At 35.6% G+C, this 20951-nt stretch overlaps 2 protein-coding genes across 2 annotated transcripts; one reads left to right on the plus strand and one right to left on the minus strand.

Moving 5' to 3' along the window:
- Positions 1 to 985: 985 nt before the first annotated feature.
- LOC120211090 (linoleate 13S-lipoxygenase 2-1, chloroplastic-like) lies at positions 986 to 5784 on the minus strand. Its single transcript, XM_039209716.1, has 8 exons — positions 5351 to 5784; positions 4811 to 5082; positions 3974 to 4214; positions 3585 to 3899; positions 2693 to 2778; positions 2483 to 2593; positions 1822 to 2390; positions 986 to 1745 (listed from the first exon to the last, which is right to left on the minus strand). Exons 1-8 carry the CDS (start codon positions 5733 to 5735, stop codon positions 986 to 988), a joined length of 2739 nt encoding a protein of 912 aa, XP_039065647.1. The 5' UTR covers positions 5736 to 5784.
- A 12224-nt stretch (positions 5785 to 18008) lies between these two features.
- LOC120210032 lies at positions 18009 to 20584 on the plus strand. The gene has a single exon (XM_039208863.1). It carries the CDS (start codon positions 18022 to 18024, stop codon positions 20536 to 20538), a length of 2517 nt encoding a protein of 838 aa, XP_039064794.1. The 5' UTR covers positions 18009 to 18021; the 3' UTR covers positions 20539 to 20584.
- Positions 20585 to 20951: the final 367 nt, after the last annotated feature.

Genomic DNA, 20951 nt, shown 5'->3' on the forward strand with positions numbered 1-20951 from the left:
AAGTTTACATATTCATCCCAATAAAAACCATCAAACTAAGCATTGACGATCTAATTCATCGCAGAAAAATTGTGTTACTTACTTGGTTATGTAATGCCATCCCCATTAGACTCTTCCCAAGATCTTGTAAATTTTTTCACAAGTGCATATTAGTTTGTTCAATTGCTTAAGGAATTATTGGTAATATTCAATTTATATGTAATTGGAGCTTCTGTCTTGATCAATGTTACATGCTTATAGATTCATCCTATACAAAGACACGATCTTCAACTCCTCTCATTGGAACTAGTTTTAGAAGTGGCTTTGTGCATTCACCACCTGATGCCAGAACTCGACAGTTTAGGCAATTTGAAGTCATTGTTTACACATGAAGAATTAGTCGAGGTTACGAATATATTTTTACACCATAATCTTTTGAGTGAAGGTGAACTTAGGGTTATTTATAAAGGTTGCTTACAAGATGGAAGGCGGGTGGTTGTAAAGCAGCTAAAAATCGGTGGGGACTGAATAAACGAGAATTTAAAGCTGAGATTGAAAAACATGATCTTTCGGCGATGAATAGGATCGTTGACGGTTGATTATGATGATTGTTGTTGTGATGAATATGCAAATTTATATAAAATTAAGTGTTCCAATCATAAACAAATAAAAATTCTTGAAATAATTATAATTTCAATAAAAATATAATTTAATTATATTCATATTAAAATTTAAACTAAATAATAATAAATGATTAATTATGGTTAGATTATTATATTTTTTCATATTTATGTAATAAAGACAATTTAATTAGTGGTGTACATCGATATGTCACAATTAGTTATGTGTTTCGGTTACAACGTGCATTAGAATTTTCCTATATATATATTTAAAAAGGACCAAAGTTCCTTCAAAATAGCTTATGCCATAAACCGTTTTATTACGCCATAACCCTTAAGGAATGTGAAGATACATAATGTTCATAATAGAACATTTGAGAGACAGCTCAGATGGAAATGCTATATGGCACTCCCATCCCAGTGACTCCAGGCTCAGAGAAGGGCTTCAAAAACTCATATGGCACAATCCCAGCACCATTCCTGTTCTTCAAATCCTCGTTTGCATTCCTTTCATCAATAATCCCTTCAAGCTCTATTAACCTCCCTTTGAACTTTTCAAATGCCGATTTAATCAAGGGATCATCGGCCCAAGCCGACTCCGACTTTTCTCCCAAGTACTCCTCATCCGGAGAATGATTCGATAACACATCCAAAATAGCCATCACTGTAGTAGCTTGAATTTGTGAAGGGAAGCACTTTAGAAGCAAAACTTCAGGTTTCTTCTTGAAGAATTCCCAGTCTTTTCCAGTTGCCTCTTCGGTTGGCATATTCCTTCTAGCAATCGTTGGCCTACTGGGGAAGTAACCGGCGTATGTATATTGTCCGAAGTTGACAGATGCATGATGACCCGAGGTTACCCAAGTGATGGTCGTAATGATCTGGATCAAGTCTTGTGGTGTTTTAAGGACAGGCCACCATGGTTCATCTTTCTTGTCACCGTGTCCGACCGTACGAATTTCGGTCCACCATGCTTGAAGCTCTTCATCTGACTCCACTAGACTCGCTTTGGGATAGTAATGGTTCACGTAATCAGAAACCCATTGTTTGAGAATATCCCAGAGAAGGAGTCCATCGTTGGCTAAAGGGTAATCCTTGATCGTTAACCTTAGGCCATGAGGAGCAGTAGGATCTTCAACAGCCATCCCCCTAGTAATGAAGAAAATTGTTAATAAATTTATGAATTTCAAAGAATATATATAACTCGGTAAACAATTGAGAATACCTGCTAATCAAGTCGGCGGGTAATGCTTGATGATCGAATCGCCATAGAAGGTCATAAGCAACAGAACTAAGCTCCATACAGTACTTGCCAGGGCTGAAAGAGGTCTCAATGATCCCATCAGCACTGATGAGATACTCACGAGCTAGTGCGTTGATTTCCATTGTGTAACGGAAATGGGGATGGAGCAATCTGTAGATCGGATGCATTTCACTGAGTTGTCGGTTAGTGGCAATTATATAAGGTTCCGTACAACAATGGGTTCTTAACCAGTGACTAATAAGCTGGTGATAGCCCGAATCGTGAGCAAGCACATGAGCTTTTGCAAGCCGCCAGAGCCAGACACCTGAAGAATGCCAAGCCGGCTTGTATACATCCCTCCACTGTGGCTTCCCGTCCATTGGCGGTCGAGTTAGTTCGATGGCCAATGGCCTCAGGGTCTCCTCATGATCTAAAAAAAATAGTGTTCGCGACCCATAAAATGTTGTCCCTGGAAGATCTCTCACTTTCTTCACATATGGTATTAACAAGTCATGGTAATCCAAGACGAACAACTTCTTTTGTTCCAATGCCTACACATGGATGAATAATATATAAGAACTTAATCAAAAACAATGTCTCTTTGTGTCACCATTTGTTCTGAATAAATGAACAACTCTGGTACCTCTTCCAACGTGTAGTATCCTCTGATTTGACGCTCGACCAGCTCTTTGGTGATTGCAGATATCGGATCACCGTAGATTTCGGGATCAAGTTTGCTCTTCATTGGCCATTCCTATGTTTTTTTGTTTTTTTTGGGGGGGACTATTAGTTTGAAAATTAGATACATATAAATTGAAACATTTTTCTCAGTTTTTTTTTACAATTATCATACCGTAACCAATTGAAGAGCATATGGGTTGATCCCCGCAAGGGTTTGTCGAGCAAACTCCTCATCCCTAAACCAAAAAAATTTGTCACCTTCAAGAAATTAAAACAAAGAAGTGAGTAATTGATTAAATAATCACTGCTAAATTGATATATCGTTTGGGAATAAGAATTTGAAAATTTAGATATAGAATGATTTGTAACGTAAATGACAAGAATAACAGGTATATATTATCGATAAAAACTGAAATTATCAAATTCAAAATATAGATAAAAAGTATTATAAAAACTGAAATTCTCAAATTCAAAATTAAACTAGGAATTTCAAAATCATTATTATATAATAATCTAACAGTCCAAGAATTTAGAAATAGTAATCAATTTTACATTTCTAAGTAATTTATTATTAAATCTATATTTTTTTTTAAAATTCAAATCCAAGTTTTCAATTTTTTATCTAAAGATGTACTTGAACATTATACTATAATTATAATTCTAGTAATTACAAGTAGAATAAATTCTAACTTTTTAGACATTGATAAAATATAGAGAATTAAAATATATTTACGTTTTATCGATTACCATAAATCTTTGTTGTATCGTCTGTTGCTTTTAATGAACTTAATGGCAGTGTCCTTCCATTGTATGATTCTTCATTCTAATCATACTATTACTTTTCAGAAAAATATTAGTAGTACATATTATAATTACACAATTATATAAATTTAAATCTTAAAATAATATTAGTTATAAAAATTGAAGGGTTAAATTACGTTTAATTCAACCAAACTTATAACTACGATGGTGATTCAAAACTCTAAAATTTCACGTGGTTATACCTTTATCCAATTATCTTTTTAAATGTGACCTAAAAATTGTGTATAAGAGAGAGAACTTACGATCCATAGTGGCAGGCGTTTCAAAGCGCAAAGCATTCGTATCAGAAATGGATTTGAGAAGTCTGGGGAGAACTGATCTCCACAAACTTTGTCCTTTCTGGGGAGGCAAGTGAATCCCCTCATTGAAAAGCTTGTCGATGGCTGTGAAGTATGGGAACCCAAGATCCTTGTCTACAATAGCCGTATGCAGCGACGGTATCACTGCGTGAAACACCGAGTACAACGTCTTTGCCGAGAACGTCAGTTGCTTCACCTCCGAGAAGCACTCATCTCTTGGCACGTAAAATATGTTGCTCCTCGTCTCCGACTCAGAAGCTGCAATTATTAATTTATTCAATTATCTACCAATTCTTCTTTTCTAAAACCAGTGGGTAATCCCTGATTATTACCTGTTTTGCAGCGTGGGCGACCAGTCCGGCACCGTCTAGGGTAAGGGAAATCTTCATTGCCGCCGAGCACAGGTCTTTCTTTTTTGAGATTGGAATCAGGATCGCCGAGATCATTGTAAACATCGTAGTCATATATCCTCTCAAATGGCTTGCGCTTTCCCTCACCATTCCCTCTCAATGCCTCCAGCTCTTCATTCCTCAGTCTCCTCAATCCGCTTGGTGTTTGTGACGGCAGGTACGACTGTATTATTAGCACCGAACTAATTTTAAAAAAACACAAGGTTTTGCTAAATCAGCTTATGAAATCTTCAGCACCGTCTAGGTTGATGTTTTTACTGGTGGTAGAGTTCTTCCTTACGTGTAGCGTACGGAATTTGAAGTGTGTGTGGGCGTTTTCAATAGTGATTGTGGTCCACTACATGTGCTGTTGTAGTTTGTGATCGTGGTCCATATTTTTTTGTATCCTTTTCCTCTATAAGTGCATTGGTTCATATTTTCATTTTTTTGTCTCCTTTTCTTCTGTTCAATGGTCCTCATTGAAAAAGTAATTTAATGGGAGAGAGAGAAAAGAAAAATAGAAATTATGTTAGGAGAAAGTATAATTAAGGATAGGTACGTAGATATCGTTAATTACTTCCCGTGAAAAGATAACAAAACTTGTACACTATGGACCTCACATATCCGATCAACCCTATTACGATGTTTTTGGCCTTTACCAGTGGCATGCAGTGCAGTGTCTAAATCCTGACGGGGACCATCAAGTACCCTATATTTAGCTCTTCAGCACATAAACGAAATACAAGGAAAAATGAGTAACAAAATATGGAGGAATCTAACCTTGTGATTGAAGAAGACCCGCTTTTGAGGATTGTCAAACTTGGAGTGAACCCAAGAATTACAGGTGACGGTAATAGGATCGGAGTCTTGGAAGCCTCGAAGCACGATCTCGGTCAAGAACATCTCTTTGTGATGCTCGTTCTCCACCACCACCGCACCTATTTCCCCGAACTCTTGGCCTACTTTGAGATCCGCCTCGTATGTCACATCGTCACCCTTTTGTTTCACTCGATGTGCATAAGCTTTGATCGTCTCCTTCTCTTGCCCCGTTTCTGCAAGTTCAACAACATTTCTTTGTTTAATAATAGTATCAAATAGTAATGCTTTGGTAAGTTATTAATAAAATCTGTCTTTGTTCTTTCTGGCTACTCACGGAAATCCATGAACCTTGGAATCTATACGTAACTGCAAATTTTCACCTTTATTTAGTGTCAACGTAACCATTTATTTTGCTTTTACTTTTCAACCAACAGAAGAAAATAAATTCCTAGAATTTTGAAGAACAAAAAAAAACCCTGCGAGCTTTGTTTCATCACTTACCGGGGTCAAGGTCGGCGCTAACAAGCTCTAAGAGAAGTGATTTACCGAGCAAGTCCTGGATATCATCTAGCCCTCTTTGGAACCCTAAGTTGGTGATGAGACCAGAAACAGTTTGTTTAACTGTGACGAATGCTTTCACAGCGGAAACAGAACCGACATCATCGGTAAGAGTGGTGGTACTGTCTGGTGTCGCTTTGGTATTGTTTGGAACAAATCTTGCTTTAAAACCTTTGTCTGTCTTGCTCAACGAAGAAGAAGAAGAAGAAGAAGGCTTGTAGTAGTTCAAAGGAAGAAAACCAAAGGCAGTGCCGTGTAAGAACGGCTTGTGCAACGGCAATAACAGGGTTTTGCTGGTGCTGAGATGATAAACATGTGGCTTCAACATTTTGGAGATCAGTGGATAGATATACGTAAGGTTGTAGTTGAAGAAAATCTAATCTATGCTGTTTTATATATAGGTGGAGAAAGAGGACATGCATTTTTTATTTATTTTTATTATTATTGTTATTATTTCTCCAGGGACCTTGATTTTTTTCCTTTTGACAGCGATGATTCAACGAACAGTTATCTTTGCTTACTGTAAAACAAAGCACGACCACGGGATAAATGAACCCAAATGAGGTCCTGCCTTAATCATCAAAATATGTCATTTTAAGAACATTAATGTAAAAGTTTATATAAGCTAATTAATGCTTTAATTAGCAAAGGGAGGTATCGACAGAAACCCTTGTTCTTCGTGTCTTGGCCTTGGCTCATGCCGAGGAGCGAACCCGTGGATGTTATGGTAGAAGCATTGCTGATGGCATTACGTTTGCTGGTGCAAGCTCACTCTAATGCTGTTCTTCTGGGTCTTATTATCCTTTTCATCGCACTTATACTGTGTTATATTATTAAATAAAACTATTTGCTAGGAAGAAAAAAAACTTGCTGTAAAATAACTGTATAAGGTTATTTATTATATAAAAAGTATAATATCAAAAAATACTTTTAATATTTAATTAAATAATTATTTTGATACATATTCTTTTATATTGATTCAAAATTTTTATTTTGGGTAAAACACCCTTATGTGAATGGAAATTGTGGTTAACAAACATTAACGTTTCAAATATATGAGATTTTTTATCTAAAAATGAAATTTTGATAGTCAAAATGCTACGTAAAAAGAGAATAAAGATCGAAATGATTATTCGGTTAAATATTATAGATCTTTTTAAATAAAAATAAATAAATGTTGAAGCTAAAATATTTAAAAAAAATTAGAATAAAATAATATTTTGATAAACCCTAGAGGTTAATTTTAACACCATGTCTATAAAAACTAACAATAAATGAAAAGATAACAAAATACATTTTTATGATAAATATGTAATTAATCTATGGGTAAGGTACATAAATAGTCCTCCGATTATATGATATTTTCTTGTTGAGTCTCTCGATTGTTAAAGTTATAAGATGGTTCTCCGACTTTATAGAGTAACTTTTATGAGTCCTTCAATTATTTAAATTTATAAAATAGTCACCCTACTACTTATTATGTTTCAAACTCCTCATTTTCTATTAAAAAAATCAACGATCGTTTAAGCTAACGTTAACATGTTGACTGAAATATGATAGTCGTTTGAGATTATGAGGTCAAATTTTATTATATCTCAGTAAGTAGGTTAATGTACAGCTCATACTACAGTTAATTTTTTTTTTACGAAAATGACGAGTTTGGAACATAATAAATAATTTGATGATCATTTTATAACTTTTAATAATCGATTAATTAAAAAAAAAAATCTTATAGTCGAGCGACCATTTATGTAATTTACCCTTAATATATTTATTAGTCAAAACACACCACGTGTATTGAAGGAAAGTAATAAAAACGTTTTGCTTTATACAACTCGCAGCAGTAGAAAACTACCATACACTCAACATGGGACAACATTAAAGTAAATCTTTTTAGTTTAAACACGCCACGTGGTGGATGAAAGTGATGTAATAAAATCGCTTGTTGTATAACGCATGGTAACGTACCATTAAAATAAAATAGCAAAACACACCATAAACAAATATTCTTACTATGTAAATATGAAAAAAAATATAATGCTTTATTTAAAATTAATCATTTACTAAAATTTAATTTTAGTTTTAATATAATTATAATAAATTATAATTTTTTATTAAAAATAATAATTAATTTAAGTAATATAACTTGTTTAGAATTCAAATGTTTAAGTTATTAGAGGCGGACTCAAGACAAAAATTAAGGGGTTGCATAAAAAAACTCTTAGGGGTGGCACAAAAAAACCCTAAACCCTATAATAAAGAGTAACAATTACACACAATATTAGATGTGTCACTTGTATTAATTAAAAAAATTAGAAAAAATTAACATTAAGTAGACAATTTTGAGGGAATGCCTGGGATACCCATGGCAACTATAAGGTCCGCCCCTATAAGTTATATAAGTTTATCTCCTGTTAATCGACCATCACAACCAGTCATCGTCGACGACCATTTTGCTTCATTAGAAAACCATTTGATACAACATCCAACACTGTCGGAGGCTTAAATCAAGAGAAAATCGATGTTGCTCGTCATCAAATTAAGTTAAATAAAAAAATAAAATTACTTACATAACTTGAAAATCTTAATTCTAAACAAATTAAATTACTTAAATTAATTATTATTTTTAATAAAAACATATGATTATATATATATATATACAACTCACTTAAGTAGAAAACTACCGTACATTCAATGATGGAACTTAACATTATTTGTTGTTGACATTTAAAAAAATGTATATATTAGTTAAAATATTTTACTACCTTCAATTGAAATAAAATTAAAAGTTGAATACTTAATAATTTGATTACAGTCCTCAACTCAAAGAAGATAAACAATTAAACAAAGAAAAAGGGAAAAAATGAATTTTATATCTTAAAATCAGAAATAACAAAACAAAATATATTTTCGTTCATTTAAAACTAAAATAATAACAATAAAAAGAATGCTAACTCTTTTTAATAAATAATAACTAAAATTATAGAGTAGTTGTTTTCAAATTTTAAGTTAATATACATTTTTATAACTAAATTTAATAACTTATTATATACACTTTTTAAGGGACCAATTTATGAATTTAATATATATATATATATATATATATATACCAACAATAAGGTCGTCTAATGAGTTGAGACACTAGACACTTTAATAAGGTTAGGGGTTCAAATCTTGGTGTTTGCGAATGAAGCAAATTGGGTTAGAAAGGTCGCTCTCATCTCTGCAACATCCTATCTGCATTAATCGATTAATAAATTAAATATTAGTAATTATACCAAATATATATATATATATATTATTTAAGAAAGGTAAACTACAAGTTTAGTACCTAAACTATCACTTTTGTTCCTTTTCAATATCTAAACTTTCACTTTTTTAAACCAAACCTAACATTTATTTTTTGTTTCATTTTAATACCAGCGGTTAACTTTTTGTTTAATTTTTAATACCTTAATTTTTAACAGAGGGATACTAAAATAAAACAAAAAGTAAACATTGGGTATGATTTTAAAACAAATGAAATTTTATGTATTAAAATAAACCAAATGTGATAGTTTAAGTACTAAATGTGTATTTTACCCTCACTCACACATAACGTAGGGTTGGTCAAATAACATGTATTTGATGAATTTCGTTTCGATATGATTTTATAAAATTGTTTTTTATTATATTATCAGAATAAAAAAGAAATAATAAAATATAAAATGTTCTTTTTTATTTTATCCAGTCCAAGATATTATATATCATTTAAGGTTTAATTCTTATTTGATGATTGTGTTTAAGGTTTTTTATCTATAAGTTTGTGAGTTTAATGGTTCATTTCTACTAGTAATTTGGTCTTAAGAAAAGTCCCAAAAATAAGTAATTCAAATTACAAATTTTCAATCATAAAAAAGTATTTATTTTTCTTTTAATACTATTTTACATATTATTTCCATTTTAATTTTTTCTTATAAGATCTTTGCTTTTGTTTTTTTTATACATATCATAGAATCCTTTAAGAGCATATATATATATATATATATATATATATATATATATATATATATTTGAAATTTGATTTTTCTTTAATTAGTGATTTATATATTTTATAGATTGTGTCAATCCTGAAATTTTATTTATATTTATTTCATATAAAATTTTGTATGACCCTCACAAAATTTTTTTAAATCCGCAACTGAAAGATGATATCTTTGAATTCTCATTGCCGGACAAGTAAGTTTCTTCATCGAAAATGCACTCAATAATGTGTGTTTGTACCATATTTTGAGTTAGTGCAGAATTGAATTTATATCTTAAATTTCAGGACGAATTATCAGGACAATTTGAAATCAAGTTAAGACTTTCAATTTTCAAATCAAAATTAAATTAAACAAAATTTCAACTCCTATCCATCCCTAATTATACATCACACCACATGCAAAGTAAATCTTATTAATTTAAAGACAGAATGTTGAATGTGCTGGAATTCAGATTCGGAATTGGCGTGGCATCTGTCGTCACTATTCTGATAATAGGAATACAGCAGATATTGTGTCCAACCATTTTTAAAACGTGTCAATTAATTTTCACTAGAGACTTCTTAACAACCATCGTTTTAACTCATATTTTTGCTAAAAACAACATGGCAGGATTAGGACGTTTGAGGTCCTGTACAAACTTTTAAAAAGAAACCTTTAAATCTCAATTTTTTTAAAGATGATTTTATTAACTAAAAAAGATGAAGTAATCTTTGCAGCTGTAGCATAGTACTAATTATTGGTATTTCCCATATAACTTCAACAAGATTCAATCGCAGGTTATGTGGTTTTTAGCCCAAAGTATTTACCGCTGATCCATAATACTTTATTTTCTTTTTTATTGTAATAATAATAATAAATCTAATTTTTTGGGACATTTGCTATTCCGGGACCCTATTCTATCACACACATTGTGTTCCTACCCCGCCCCTGAAAACAACCATCGGTTATGATGTTGTGTAGTTTTATTCTATTATTTTAATGTGAATTTTAGTTTAATAAAAATTGAAATATTATCATCCTTTTTGATATAATATAGAATTAAACAAGTATCTGTTATCATAAATAAAAAGATATTATACATTTAAGTATATTTAATTTATATCGTGTATATATTACAAAAATCATGTATTAGTTTATATAAAATTTGATTTGTCAATCTTGATATGAATTCAAAATTTTAAATAACATAATTATTTTGTCTACTTCACTTCAAATCTCCAGAAGTTCCAATTGGCTAACCATTATCCACGTACGTTATCTAATTGAGCATAATTATATCTTATCGCGGGCCTACACTTACGTGAACGTAACGGAATTACCGAATTTTTGGTAGAAAAGAAACTTGGACCAGGCCTGGATTAAGATGACTATTGGGTAAATCTCTCTCGGTATAAAAACTTGTTTCAGAATGGCAGCCACGATTGATATTATTATGTTTTACTTATGAATGGAAATAAAATATAAAAATGGAACTTTTTAATTTTAATAAGCTGCAACTTTAATAATTAATGATGTGTAAGTTAAATTTGTGATACGTATTTTAGGTTTTGTTTTACCTAAAGTTGTTTATATGTTTGATTTACTATTTGATCTTGATAGATTTTAATGATTGTTTCATGAATTCCCAAATAAAATGACTCAAGTAAGAGTTTGGATTCATATTAATAACTTAACAATACAACGAAAATAAAAATATAAATATAAAGATAGCCATCAAGTTGATAGTCTCATCGTCATAATAATTCGATTTTTAATCTACCTTAATTATTAAAAAAATTGATTAATCAACACTTAGTTTTCGACAAAATATCAAATATTTTTTTATAGAAGAAGAAAAATTATAACAATTAATTAATTAGTTAGAGTGCCGCTGCCGAGGAGAATCTCCTGAAAACCGAACCCCAATTTATCCTCTTTGTCTGTATTTGAGTATGGTTTAGGGATCCAAATTGGTTAATTCAGTATATCCATTTAAATCTTATAATTTCTATCATTTGACTTAAACCGAAAGTATCTCTAACGTAGTATTTTTCTGATCACTTGAACTTGGCCAATCTGGATTTAATCGAAGTCAATTCTGTGATTATGCGCATGTCTTCAGAGAGATGCCATCTGCCTTTATTGTTTTGTAAGTGACGTGATCCACACCGTTAGAACCAGACCGTCCCAAGATGTACTTGTTTCCCAGAAATCCTTCAAATTTGTTTTTAAAATAATCACACGAACAGGCTCTTATGGATATGGTAATGTATAGCATCCAAATCGTTTTTTTTTGTCGGTGTTGATGGAGTTTGGTTTAAGCGACGGATTTCCCAAACTTGAACGGACATCAAAGATACCGAATACATGAAGCAGCTGGAACATGCTCGGAGCAAACGAGGAGAACATCGAAAACTGTGAAGTCTTTGAAGGTATATTATGAACAGTGGGTTTTGTCGTCTTGTTGTTGTAAGGAACCGGAGCATGTTGGTGTTTAAATTCTAGGATGATTTCACTTGATTTCATGCATGCGGAATCTGTTTCGTTTCGTCAGCTTTAAATATATAGCATCTTTGACGCTTTCCTAGTACACTTTTTTCTCTCATGTCCATCATGTGTTCGCCATTTGGCTCCCAACCCTTTTCCCCACTTCTCTAAAGGTTAGTTTCTTAATTCTCAACTTATTACCTCTTTGTGAAATTGACATTTTGGTTCCTTGTTTCCGTTTCTAACATTAAATGAATATAGTTCTTTGATCATAAAAAGTTGTTGACTATTATGATATTAATGTGACAATTTATGATGTTGATGTGATAATACATGATACCGATATAACAATTCACATGTAAATGATAATGTGACAAAGTGGTTTAATTATTCCTTTTAGAAAGTTCGAAGACTCTTTTACCATATCAACATTAATATGTAGTGTCACAATAACATTATAAATTATCATATTAACGCTGTGAACCATCATTTTCACAATATAAATTACTAATTCAATACTCTAATGATAAACGATAATCATGGTAAACGATAATTTACGTCGATCAAAACACTACATTGATTAATTTTTTAGATTTAAATGTTTAATTAGATGAAAAAACCAGAAGCTGAATTAATTTTTCCTCAAAACTCAAGGGATTTGGTAACCATTAAGCCATCAATAAATAATGATGATAATAATAAAAGAAACAATTTCTAGGCTTTTTATTAGTTTTTACAGAGCTTGGAAGAAAAATATTAGCGAAGGCTTAACAAACAAGCCTGTATGAGCATGACGTGTTTTGTGTTAATCTGACATTGGATGTCTGCAAAGTTTTGATTTCTAACCTTGTGGTGGTCGCTCATGTCATCTTCATGGCATTACAGGGAAATGTTTCATAGTTCATACTGCTTTTCCATGGAAATCTGGGTTTATTGTTATGTTTGGGGAATTGAAAAATGTCTTTCTGGTTTCTTCATAGACAAAAATGGCGGTTTTCCAAAATCAAACTGGGGGTCGGAGTTTGACTTCTTTTTGAGATTTTTGTCCCTTCGGCTGAAGTTGAGTACCTAATTCGATATTCTCAGCTTATCTCTGCACTGTGATTGATTCTCTGAAGTTGGAAAACAGCAATATAAGGAAGTCCGAGAAGATTGGTTCCCTGAAATTGAACAGTCAGAAGGTCTGAAGTAGTTGAAAATGGAGCAAGCGAAACCAATAGAAGATCAATTCTCCAAGCTGCATCCATGCTTTCCAATAAATACCAGTATTGGGATCATAGGAGCAGGTCCTAGTGGGATATCTGCTGCTTATGCGTTAATCAAGCTTGGTTATAATAATATAACCATAGTAGAGAAGCATCACACTGTAGCTGGAATGTGTGAATCCGTTGATATACGAGGTAACAAAATGATGTTTCCATTTTTTCCATTCAGGTTAATTGCTATGTATGTTAATATAATATGTATATATATATATATATATATATTGCAGGAAAGGTGTATGATTTAGGAGGCCAAGTTCTTGCTGCAAACAGTGCACCAGTCATATTTCACTTGGCCAAAGAGATTGGTGCTGAAATGGAAGAGATGGACTCCCACAAGCTCGCCCTCATTGACAGTTCTACAGGGAAGTATCGCGATATTAAAGTTGCCGATGATTATGTCTCTGTGATCGCCCTCACGTTAGAACTTCAGGTCAGTTGTTGCTTTCATAGTTGTTTCCTGACCTTTCCATTTTAGGAATCAGTTTTAAGAACCCGCTTTATTTTTCCGCCAGGACAAGGCTAAGGCTTCAAATCGAATCGGCGTTCATGCTGTGAGCGACTTGGCAGCAGATTTGACACCAACCTATCTCGAGGCTCATGGATTTAAATCTGTTCCACAGTCCGTAGCTTATGGATACACTGCTTCTGGTTACGGATTCAGTCAAGACATGCCTTATGCCTACATTCATGAGTTCACTAGAACTTCAATGGCCGGAAAAATACAACGTTTTAGAGGTGGATACACGAGTTTTTGGGAGAAGATCAGTAAACATCTTCCCGTTAAAGTCCTTTGTAATACTGAAGTATTGGCAGTAAAGCGTAATGATAATGCTGTTGGTGTCAGCATTAATGTGAAAAACATTAAAGGAGAATCTGAAGTTATGGAGTTCGATAAGATTATCATCTCAGGTGCTTTCCCTTTCAAGAATGGGAAAACATATAGATCTCCTGTTTCGAATCATACAGGTTTGTCAAAATCTTTAGACTGGTAAAAAAAATTCTTTTCCACAAGAGGCTAACACCAGGTAGTTTTGTCACAGAAAACGAAACCCAAGTGATGGATTTGAATGATGTTGAAAGGGAGCTCTTCAGTAAAGTAATAACAATCGACTACTACACTACAGTCTTGAAAATCCAAGGGCTAGAACATATGCCTGTTGGTTTTTATTACTTTGGTGACTACATGGACGATCCTGCAACAATTGGACATCCGGTTGCAATGCAGAGATTTTATGCCGATTCCGACATATTCTTGTTCTGGTCATATGGCAACTCCCTGGATATTCAGGGACCAACTGTCCGTGAGCTTGCAATAAAAGTAGTTGAAACCATGGGAGGACAAGTCGAGCAAGTTGTTTTACAACGACGGTTCAAGTATTTCCCTCATGTTTCTAGTCAAGGTATGCAAAATCACCTGCTGCTAGATCATTGAACTCACTCCATATTGATGCTTATATGTTCATTTTACTACAGATATGAAGAATGGATTTTATGAGCGCTTAGAATCTGAACTTCAAGGTAAAAGGGATACTTACTACGTCGGTGGTCTTATGGCATTTGAGCTTACAGAGAGAAATTCTTCTTATTCGATGGCCCTGATCTGCAAGCACTTTGCAAACAACAATTCCTCACCAGTATTTCCTTATGTTAAGGTAATATATGTTGTTATGGATCAGTAACTGTATGTTCTAAATTAGATGTAAACCGATACCTGATCCATATTGTGATTTTCTTTGCAGAGTTTATTTCCATTTCAATCATACAATGGGAATCAAAATCTCAACCAACTAGGTGAACACCCTGGAGTTGAATTCCCTGATCTTAGTACACTTGACGGCTATTTGAAGCACTGGGGAACTCGTGAAGTCACTCGAAGCAAAACGCTTTATACCTGGATTAATGAAGAAGGGGCAGCAGTAGGCACGAGGACTTATGCCGAACTTAATGCTAATGTTTCTTTTATCGCTTACAAGATCTTGACAAGCAAAAAACCAGTCATCAAGCCCGGTGACAGGGTTCTCTTAGTGTATGTTCCAGGTCTGGACTTTGTCGATGCATTTTTTGGGTGCTTAAGAGCAAAGGTGTTGCCAGTTCCAGTTCTTCCTCCAGATCCTATGCAAAGAGGTGGACAAGCACTTTTGAAGATTGAAAATATATCTAAGTCATGTGGTGCAGTGGCAATATTATCAACCATTGTCTATCACTCTGCAGTTCGAGCAGGTTTCGTGAAGCAAATGATCTCGTTGACTGGGAAAAATGGAAAATCTTCAGCTAAGTGGCCTAACCTTACTTGGTTGCACACAGATTCATGGATCAAAAACTTCAAGAAAGCTATTCCAGATGCCATAGTTGATCCATCTGAACCGAGCCCCAGTGATCTATGCTTTTTGCAGTTCACATCTGGGTCGACTGGTGATGCTAAAGGAGTCATGATTTCTCATGGTGGGCTCGTCCATAATGTGAAGTTGATGCGAAAGAGATACAAGAGCACCTCGGAGACTGTTTTAATCAGTTGGCTTCCTCAATATCATGACATGGGGCTAATTGGGGGACTTTTTACTGCTATGGTTAGTGGTGGATCAGCAGTACTGTTTTCCCCGATGACATTCATCAGAAATCCCCTCCTGTGGCTTCAAACTATGAGCAAATACAAGGCAACTCACAGTGCAGGGCCTAATTTTGCATTTGAGCTCGTGGTTCGAAGACTAGAGTCTGACAAGGATAAGGCTTGGAACTATGATCTTTCTTCCCTTATTTTCCTAATGATTGCTGCTGAACCAGTGAGGCAACGAACTCTGAAGAGGTTCATTGAGCTCACTTATCCATTCGGCCTTTCACAAGAGGTGATGGCACCCGGTTATGGCTTGGCCGAAAACTGTGTGTTTGTAAGTTGTGCATATGGAGAAGGGAAACCCATCTTGGTGGATTGGCAGGGAAGAGTTTGTTGTGGTTATACTGATCGAGAAAATCAAAATGTTGACATCAAAATAGTTGATCCAGAGACTAGTGTGGAGCTTGAAGAAGCCGGAAAAGAAGGAGAGATATGGATTAGTAGTCCAAGTTCTGGCATTGGGTATTGGGGTAGAGAAGAACATAGCCAGCAAACTTTCAGAAACGAGCTTAAGAATCACGCTGGAAAAAAATACACAAGAACTGGAGACTTGGGACGAATCATTGATGGGAAATTGTTCATCACTGGAAGAATCAAGGATCTGATAATTGTAGCAGGAAGGAATATTTACTCGGCAGATGTAGAAAAGACAGTTGAAAGCTCATCTGAAGTTCTTCGGCCTGGTTGTTGTGCTGTCATTGGTGTTCCAGAGGATGTTCTATCAGAAAAAGGAATCCAAGTTCCAGATGGTGCTGACCATATTGGCCTCGTTGTAATTGCAGAAGTTAGAGATGGAAAACCGGTGAAAAAGGAAGTTATCGAACAAATTAAAACACGAGTTGCAGAAGAACATGGGGTCAGTGTTGCTGCCATCAAACTGATCAAGCCCAAGACGATGAGCAAAACAACTTCAGGAAAAATCAAGAGATTTGAGTGCCTCAAACAATTCAGTGAGGGAACTTTGAGCATAGTCCCGGATCCAATCTTTTCAAAGAGACCTTTGGTTCGGTCATTCACTACTGGGACTTGCGCTGAAGGAAGAACACCTCGTCAACTTCAGAGTTCTCCTATACCCGGTCCAAGATTTAGAAACAAGGACATTGTAGAATTTCTCAAAGGCCTGGTCTCCGAGCTAACCGGAATCCCTACCAGCAATATTTCTGCTGAGGAGAGCCTTGTCTCATATGGAATTGATTCCATTGGAGTTGTCAGGGCATCGCAAAAAATTTCAGATTTTCTAGGTGTGTCTGTTGGAGCAGTAGATATTTTCACTGCAAACTGCATTGCAGACTTGGCAAACTTCTCAGAGAATCTCTTAGTGAAGTCAAAACCTGGTCCTATGACGGCTTCATCCTTTCATCCCGAACCTGATCTAGATTTCGATGAGCCTTTGGAGGAAGTATCCATCCATCGCCAAGTAGGCATCTGGTCTTTACAATTCATGGCTCTTATCATTGTGTCTATCTTGTTGAGTCTACCCGCATATTTATCAGTTTCTGCATTCACGATTTTCACCTCACCAAGCCATACACCGATAGATGGAAACCAGTGGCTGGCTTATTTCGTATGTTTGGCCTTTGCTCCCCTTGTTTGGATTCTCTGTATAGCTTTAACATGTTTGAGTATATCTTTTCTTGGAAATCCTTTCTTGAGACCAAACTATGTCCTCATCCATGATGTCTCCATCTGGTCAGTTGATTTTGTTAAGTGGTGGGCACTTTACAAAGTCCAACAAATAGCCTCGAAAGTTCTTGCACAACATTTGAGAGGAACAGTGTTCTTAAATTACTGGTTTGAGATGCTTGGAGCAAGAATCGGGTCTTCGGTTACACTCGATACTATTGACATTACAGACCCATCTTTAGTTTCAATTGGAGATGGAGCTGTGATTTCAGAAGGGGCATTAATTCAAAGTCATGAGGTAAAGAATGGAATATTAAGTTTCCAAGCCATTAGAATTGGCAAGAATTCAACGGTCGGGCCATATGCAGTGATCCAAAAGGGAAGTGTATTGGCAGAAGAAGCTGAAGTATTGCCATTACAAAGGATTGATAGAAGCACTTCTGTGAATAGATCAACCAAGACTAACAGTGTCCAAAAAGTAAGTACTTTTCACTTTCAGATCTTCAAAATTAAGTTTTCTATTAGTAAACAACATAGCTCACATATTATTGTTTACCATTTCAGAGTACAGTGCTGTCAAATGCTATTCCAGATAAGACCATGTCTCAGTTCACAGGCATTTACATGGTTGGTTTCCTCAGCAGTTTCTCTGGAGCTATTGTTTACTACCTATACATTTGGCTCTCTGGAAAACCTCATTCTCTTCAACACTTTGCTTTTGTTTGCATAGCGGGAGCCTTACATTGGATTCCTTTCACTGTTATTGCATATGTTACCATGTTTGCTAGGATCTCTCGGAATCCAGCAAGCTTTGCGTTCTCACTTGCCGTCGGTTACTTAGCTCATGGCTTGATTCTCAGTTTCATTACATGTGCTTTGACTCATCTTCTTACTGAGAGACAACAGTCAAAACAATCTTATTTCAAGGTATTCATCAGACACCGAATTACTATTGCCTGTCACCATAGATTTGCCAAGCTTCTCTCTGGAACAGAGGCTTTTTGCATGTATTTACGGTTTTTGGGTGCAAAAGTTGGCCAACATTGTTCAATCAGAGCAATCAACCCAGTTTCAGATCCGGAGTTAGTTGAAATCGGTGCCGGCGTTCATCTTGGCGACTTTAGCAGAATCATCACAGGATTTTACTCCCATAGCGGTTTGGTTCGCGGGAAAGTTGAGGTGCAAGATAATGCAGTTGTTGGGAGTCAAAGCCTAGTCCTTCCAGGCTCCAGAGTAGAGAGTGATGTAATTCTTGGTGCACTTTCAGTGGCCCCTGAAAACTCACTTCTCCAAAGTGGTGGTGTTTATGTGGGATCTCAAACTCCAATCATGGTCAAGAACATTAAGCATGCTTTAGATGATCGAATAGAAGAAATGGACACGAAGTATAAGAAAATAGTAGGAAATCTTGCCTCAAGTTTAGCTGCAACCACTTTGAAGGTTAAATCAAGATATTTTCATCGAATTGGTGTTGCAGGGAATGGCTACTTGAAAATATACGGCAAGATCGAAGGATTCCCTGATCACAAGATTTTTCACCCTGGAAAGTCCTACCGTGTCCTAGTTCGACATAGCAATAGCCTGAGTGCTGATGATGATGCAAGGCTAGATGCTCGAGGTGCTGCAGTAAGAATACATCTAGATGAGACTAATGGTGTTAACACTCTGGCCCTTGACTTAACACTGAAAACAGGCAATGCATTCTATGCTCGAACCATTGCCGATTTCGCAACATGGCTTGTATGTGGACTTCCTGCAAGAGAAGAGCATGTGAAGCGAGTCCCACATATCCGAGATGCAGTGTGGATGTCCCTTCGATGTGCTAACTCGTACACTGAGCTGCATTACTATTCAAACTTTGTTCGGATTCTTCGATTCTCGGATGGGGAAGAAAGGTACGTGAAATTCAAGTTGAGACCTTGTGATGAAAGTATCAGCGAGGACTCTGGGAAGGTTGAACCCAGGGGGATTCTCCCACCAGAAACAGGTGCAATTCCGAGGGATGAAAAGGACACCCGCCCCTTACTTTTCCTTGCGGAGGATTTCCAACGCAGGGTGAAATCCGGGGGTGTTCGATACATATTCCAGCTACAAATCCGGCCTGTTCCAACAGATGAAGCCGCAAGAGATGATGCGCTTGACTGCACTAAACCATGGGACGAGACTGAGTTTCCATACATAAATGTAGGTGAGATTAACCTTGAACAAAACCTCACCCGAGAAGAAGCCGAAGCCCTAGAGTTTAATCCATTCCAAAGATGCCATGAGATCGATGTTATCCGAGCTTCCTCGTCCTCTCAGAGTGCTTCTATTGATCATGGCCGCTCCCTGATCTACGAGATTTGCCAACGTTTGAGAAACAAGGAACCACTTCCCGAGGCATGGAGAATCTTCCTAGAGCAATCTGATGTGAAAGTTGACCTGTCAGGGTGTCCAATGGCAGCAGCATTGGAGAAAAAGGACACAGGGAAAGTGACCCTGGAAAGAAACTTGTCTCAAACCTCATGGTCAATTTTCGTTCAGCCATTGTTACAGACTGTGCTTCCTTATTTCCTCCTGGGACTAGCAATCTTCGCACCTTTAACCAGCGCTCTCCACATGAAGGAATCAAAGAAATTCCCACTGCACTGGCTACTTCCACTTTTCTGGGTTTCTTCAGGTATCGCAGCTGCATTAACATGCGTGGTGGCAAAATTGGTTATCGTGGGAAAAAAGAAGGAAGGTGAAACAGTACAGATATGGAGCAAAAGGGTGTTCATGGACACCATCTGGCAAGCTTTCAGAACACTAGTCGGGGAATATTTCATGGAAATGACGAGCGGGTCCGTTTTATTCGTGCTGTGGATGAAATTAATGGGATCAGACGTTGAACCGGAGCAAGGGACATACGTGGACAGCATGGGAGCTTTACTGAATCCAGAAATGGTGAAGATTGAGAGAGGAGGATGTATCGGAAGAGATGCGTTGCTATTTGGACACATATATGAAGGTGAAGGTGGCAAAGTGAAGTTCGGGAAAATCAAAATCGGAGAAGGAGGGTTCATAGGAAGTAGAGCGGTGGCAATGCCCGGAGTAAGAGTGGAGAGTGGAGGAAATCTCACTGCACTAACACTTGCCATGAAAGAAGAGATTGTTAAGTAAAGGTTGAAGGAGCTGTTCATTGTTCTTGGGGCAGACAGTACACTGCTAGTGAGCTTATATTATAATTATGTTGTGGAAGAAGAAGATTTGCTGGTCTTTCCCAATAAATTACCAGCTCTAGAGAAGTGTAGGGATATAGTATTTTATACTTGGGTCGAATAAGCATCATAAACATACTTACAAAAGTGCTTTTTATTTATAAAAAAAAAAAAACCTGATACCAATTGCACTACATTTGCTGATGGTGTAAGTTTGTACGTCATATATTGAATAAATATTTTCATTCAAATATAACTACCATATTTTATTTATTTTAAAATTAAATAAATTAATCCCTTATAGTTCAAAATCCTGACCACTGACCAAATTTCAGTGTCATCGCCCGAGAAAGCAACATAGGTCTGTTTGTTTGG

The sequence above is a fragment of the Hibiscus syriacus genome, unplaced genomic scaffold, assembly GCF_006381635.1.
Source record: "Hibiscus syriacus cultivar Baekdansim isolate YM2019G1 unplaced genomic scaffold, ASM638163v2 tig00000715_pilon, whole genome shotgun sequence".
NCBI classification, from domain to species: domain Eukaryota; kingdom Viridiplantae; phylum Streptophyta; class Magnoliopsida; order Malvales; family Malvaceae; genus Hibiscus; species Hibiscus syriacus.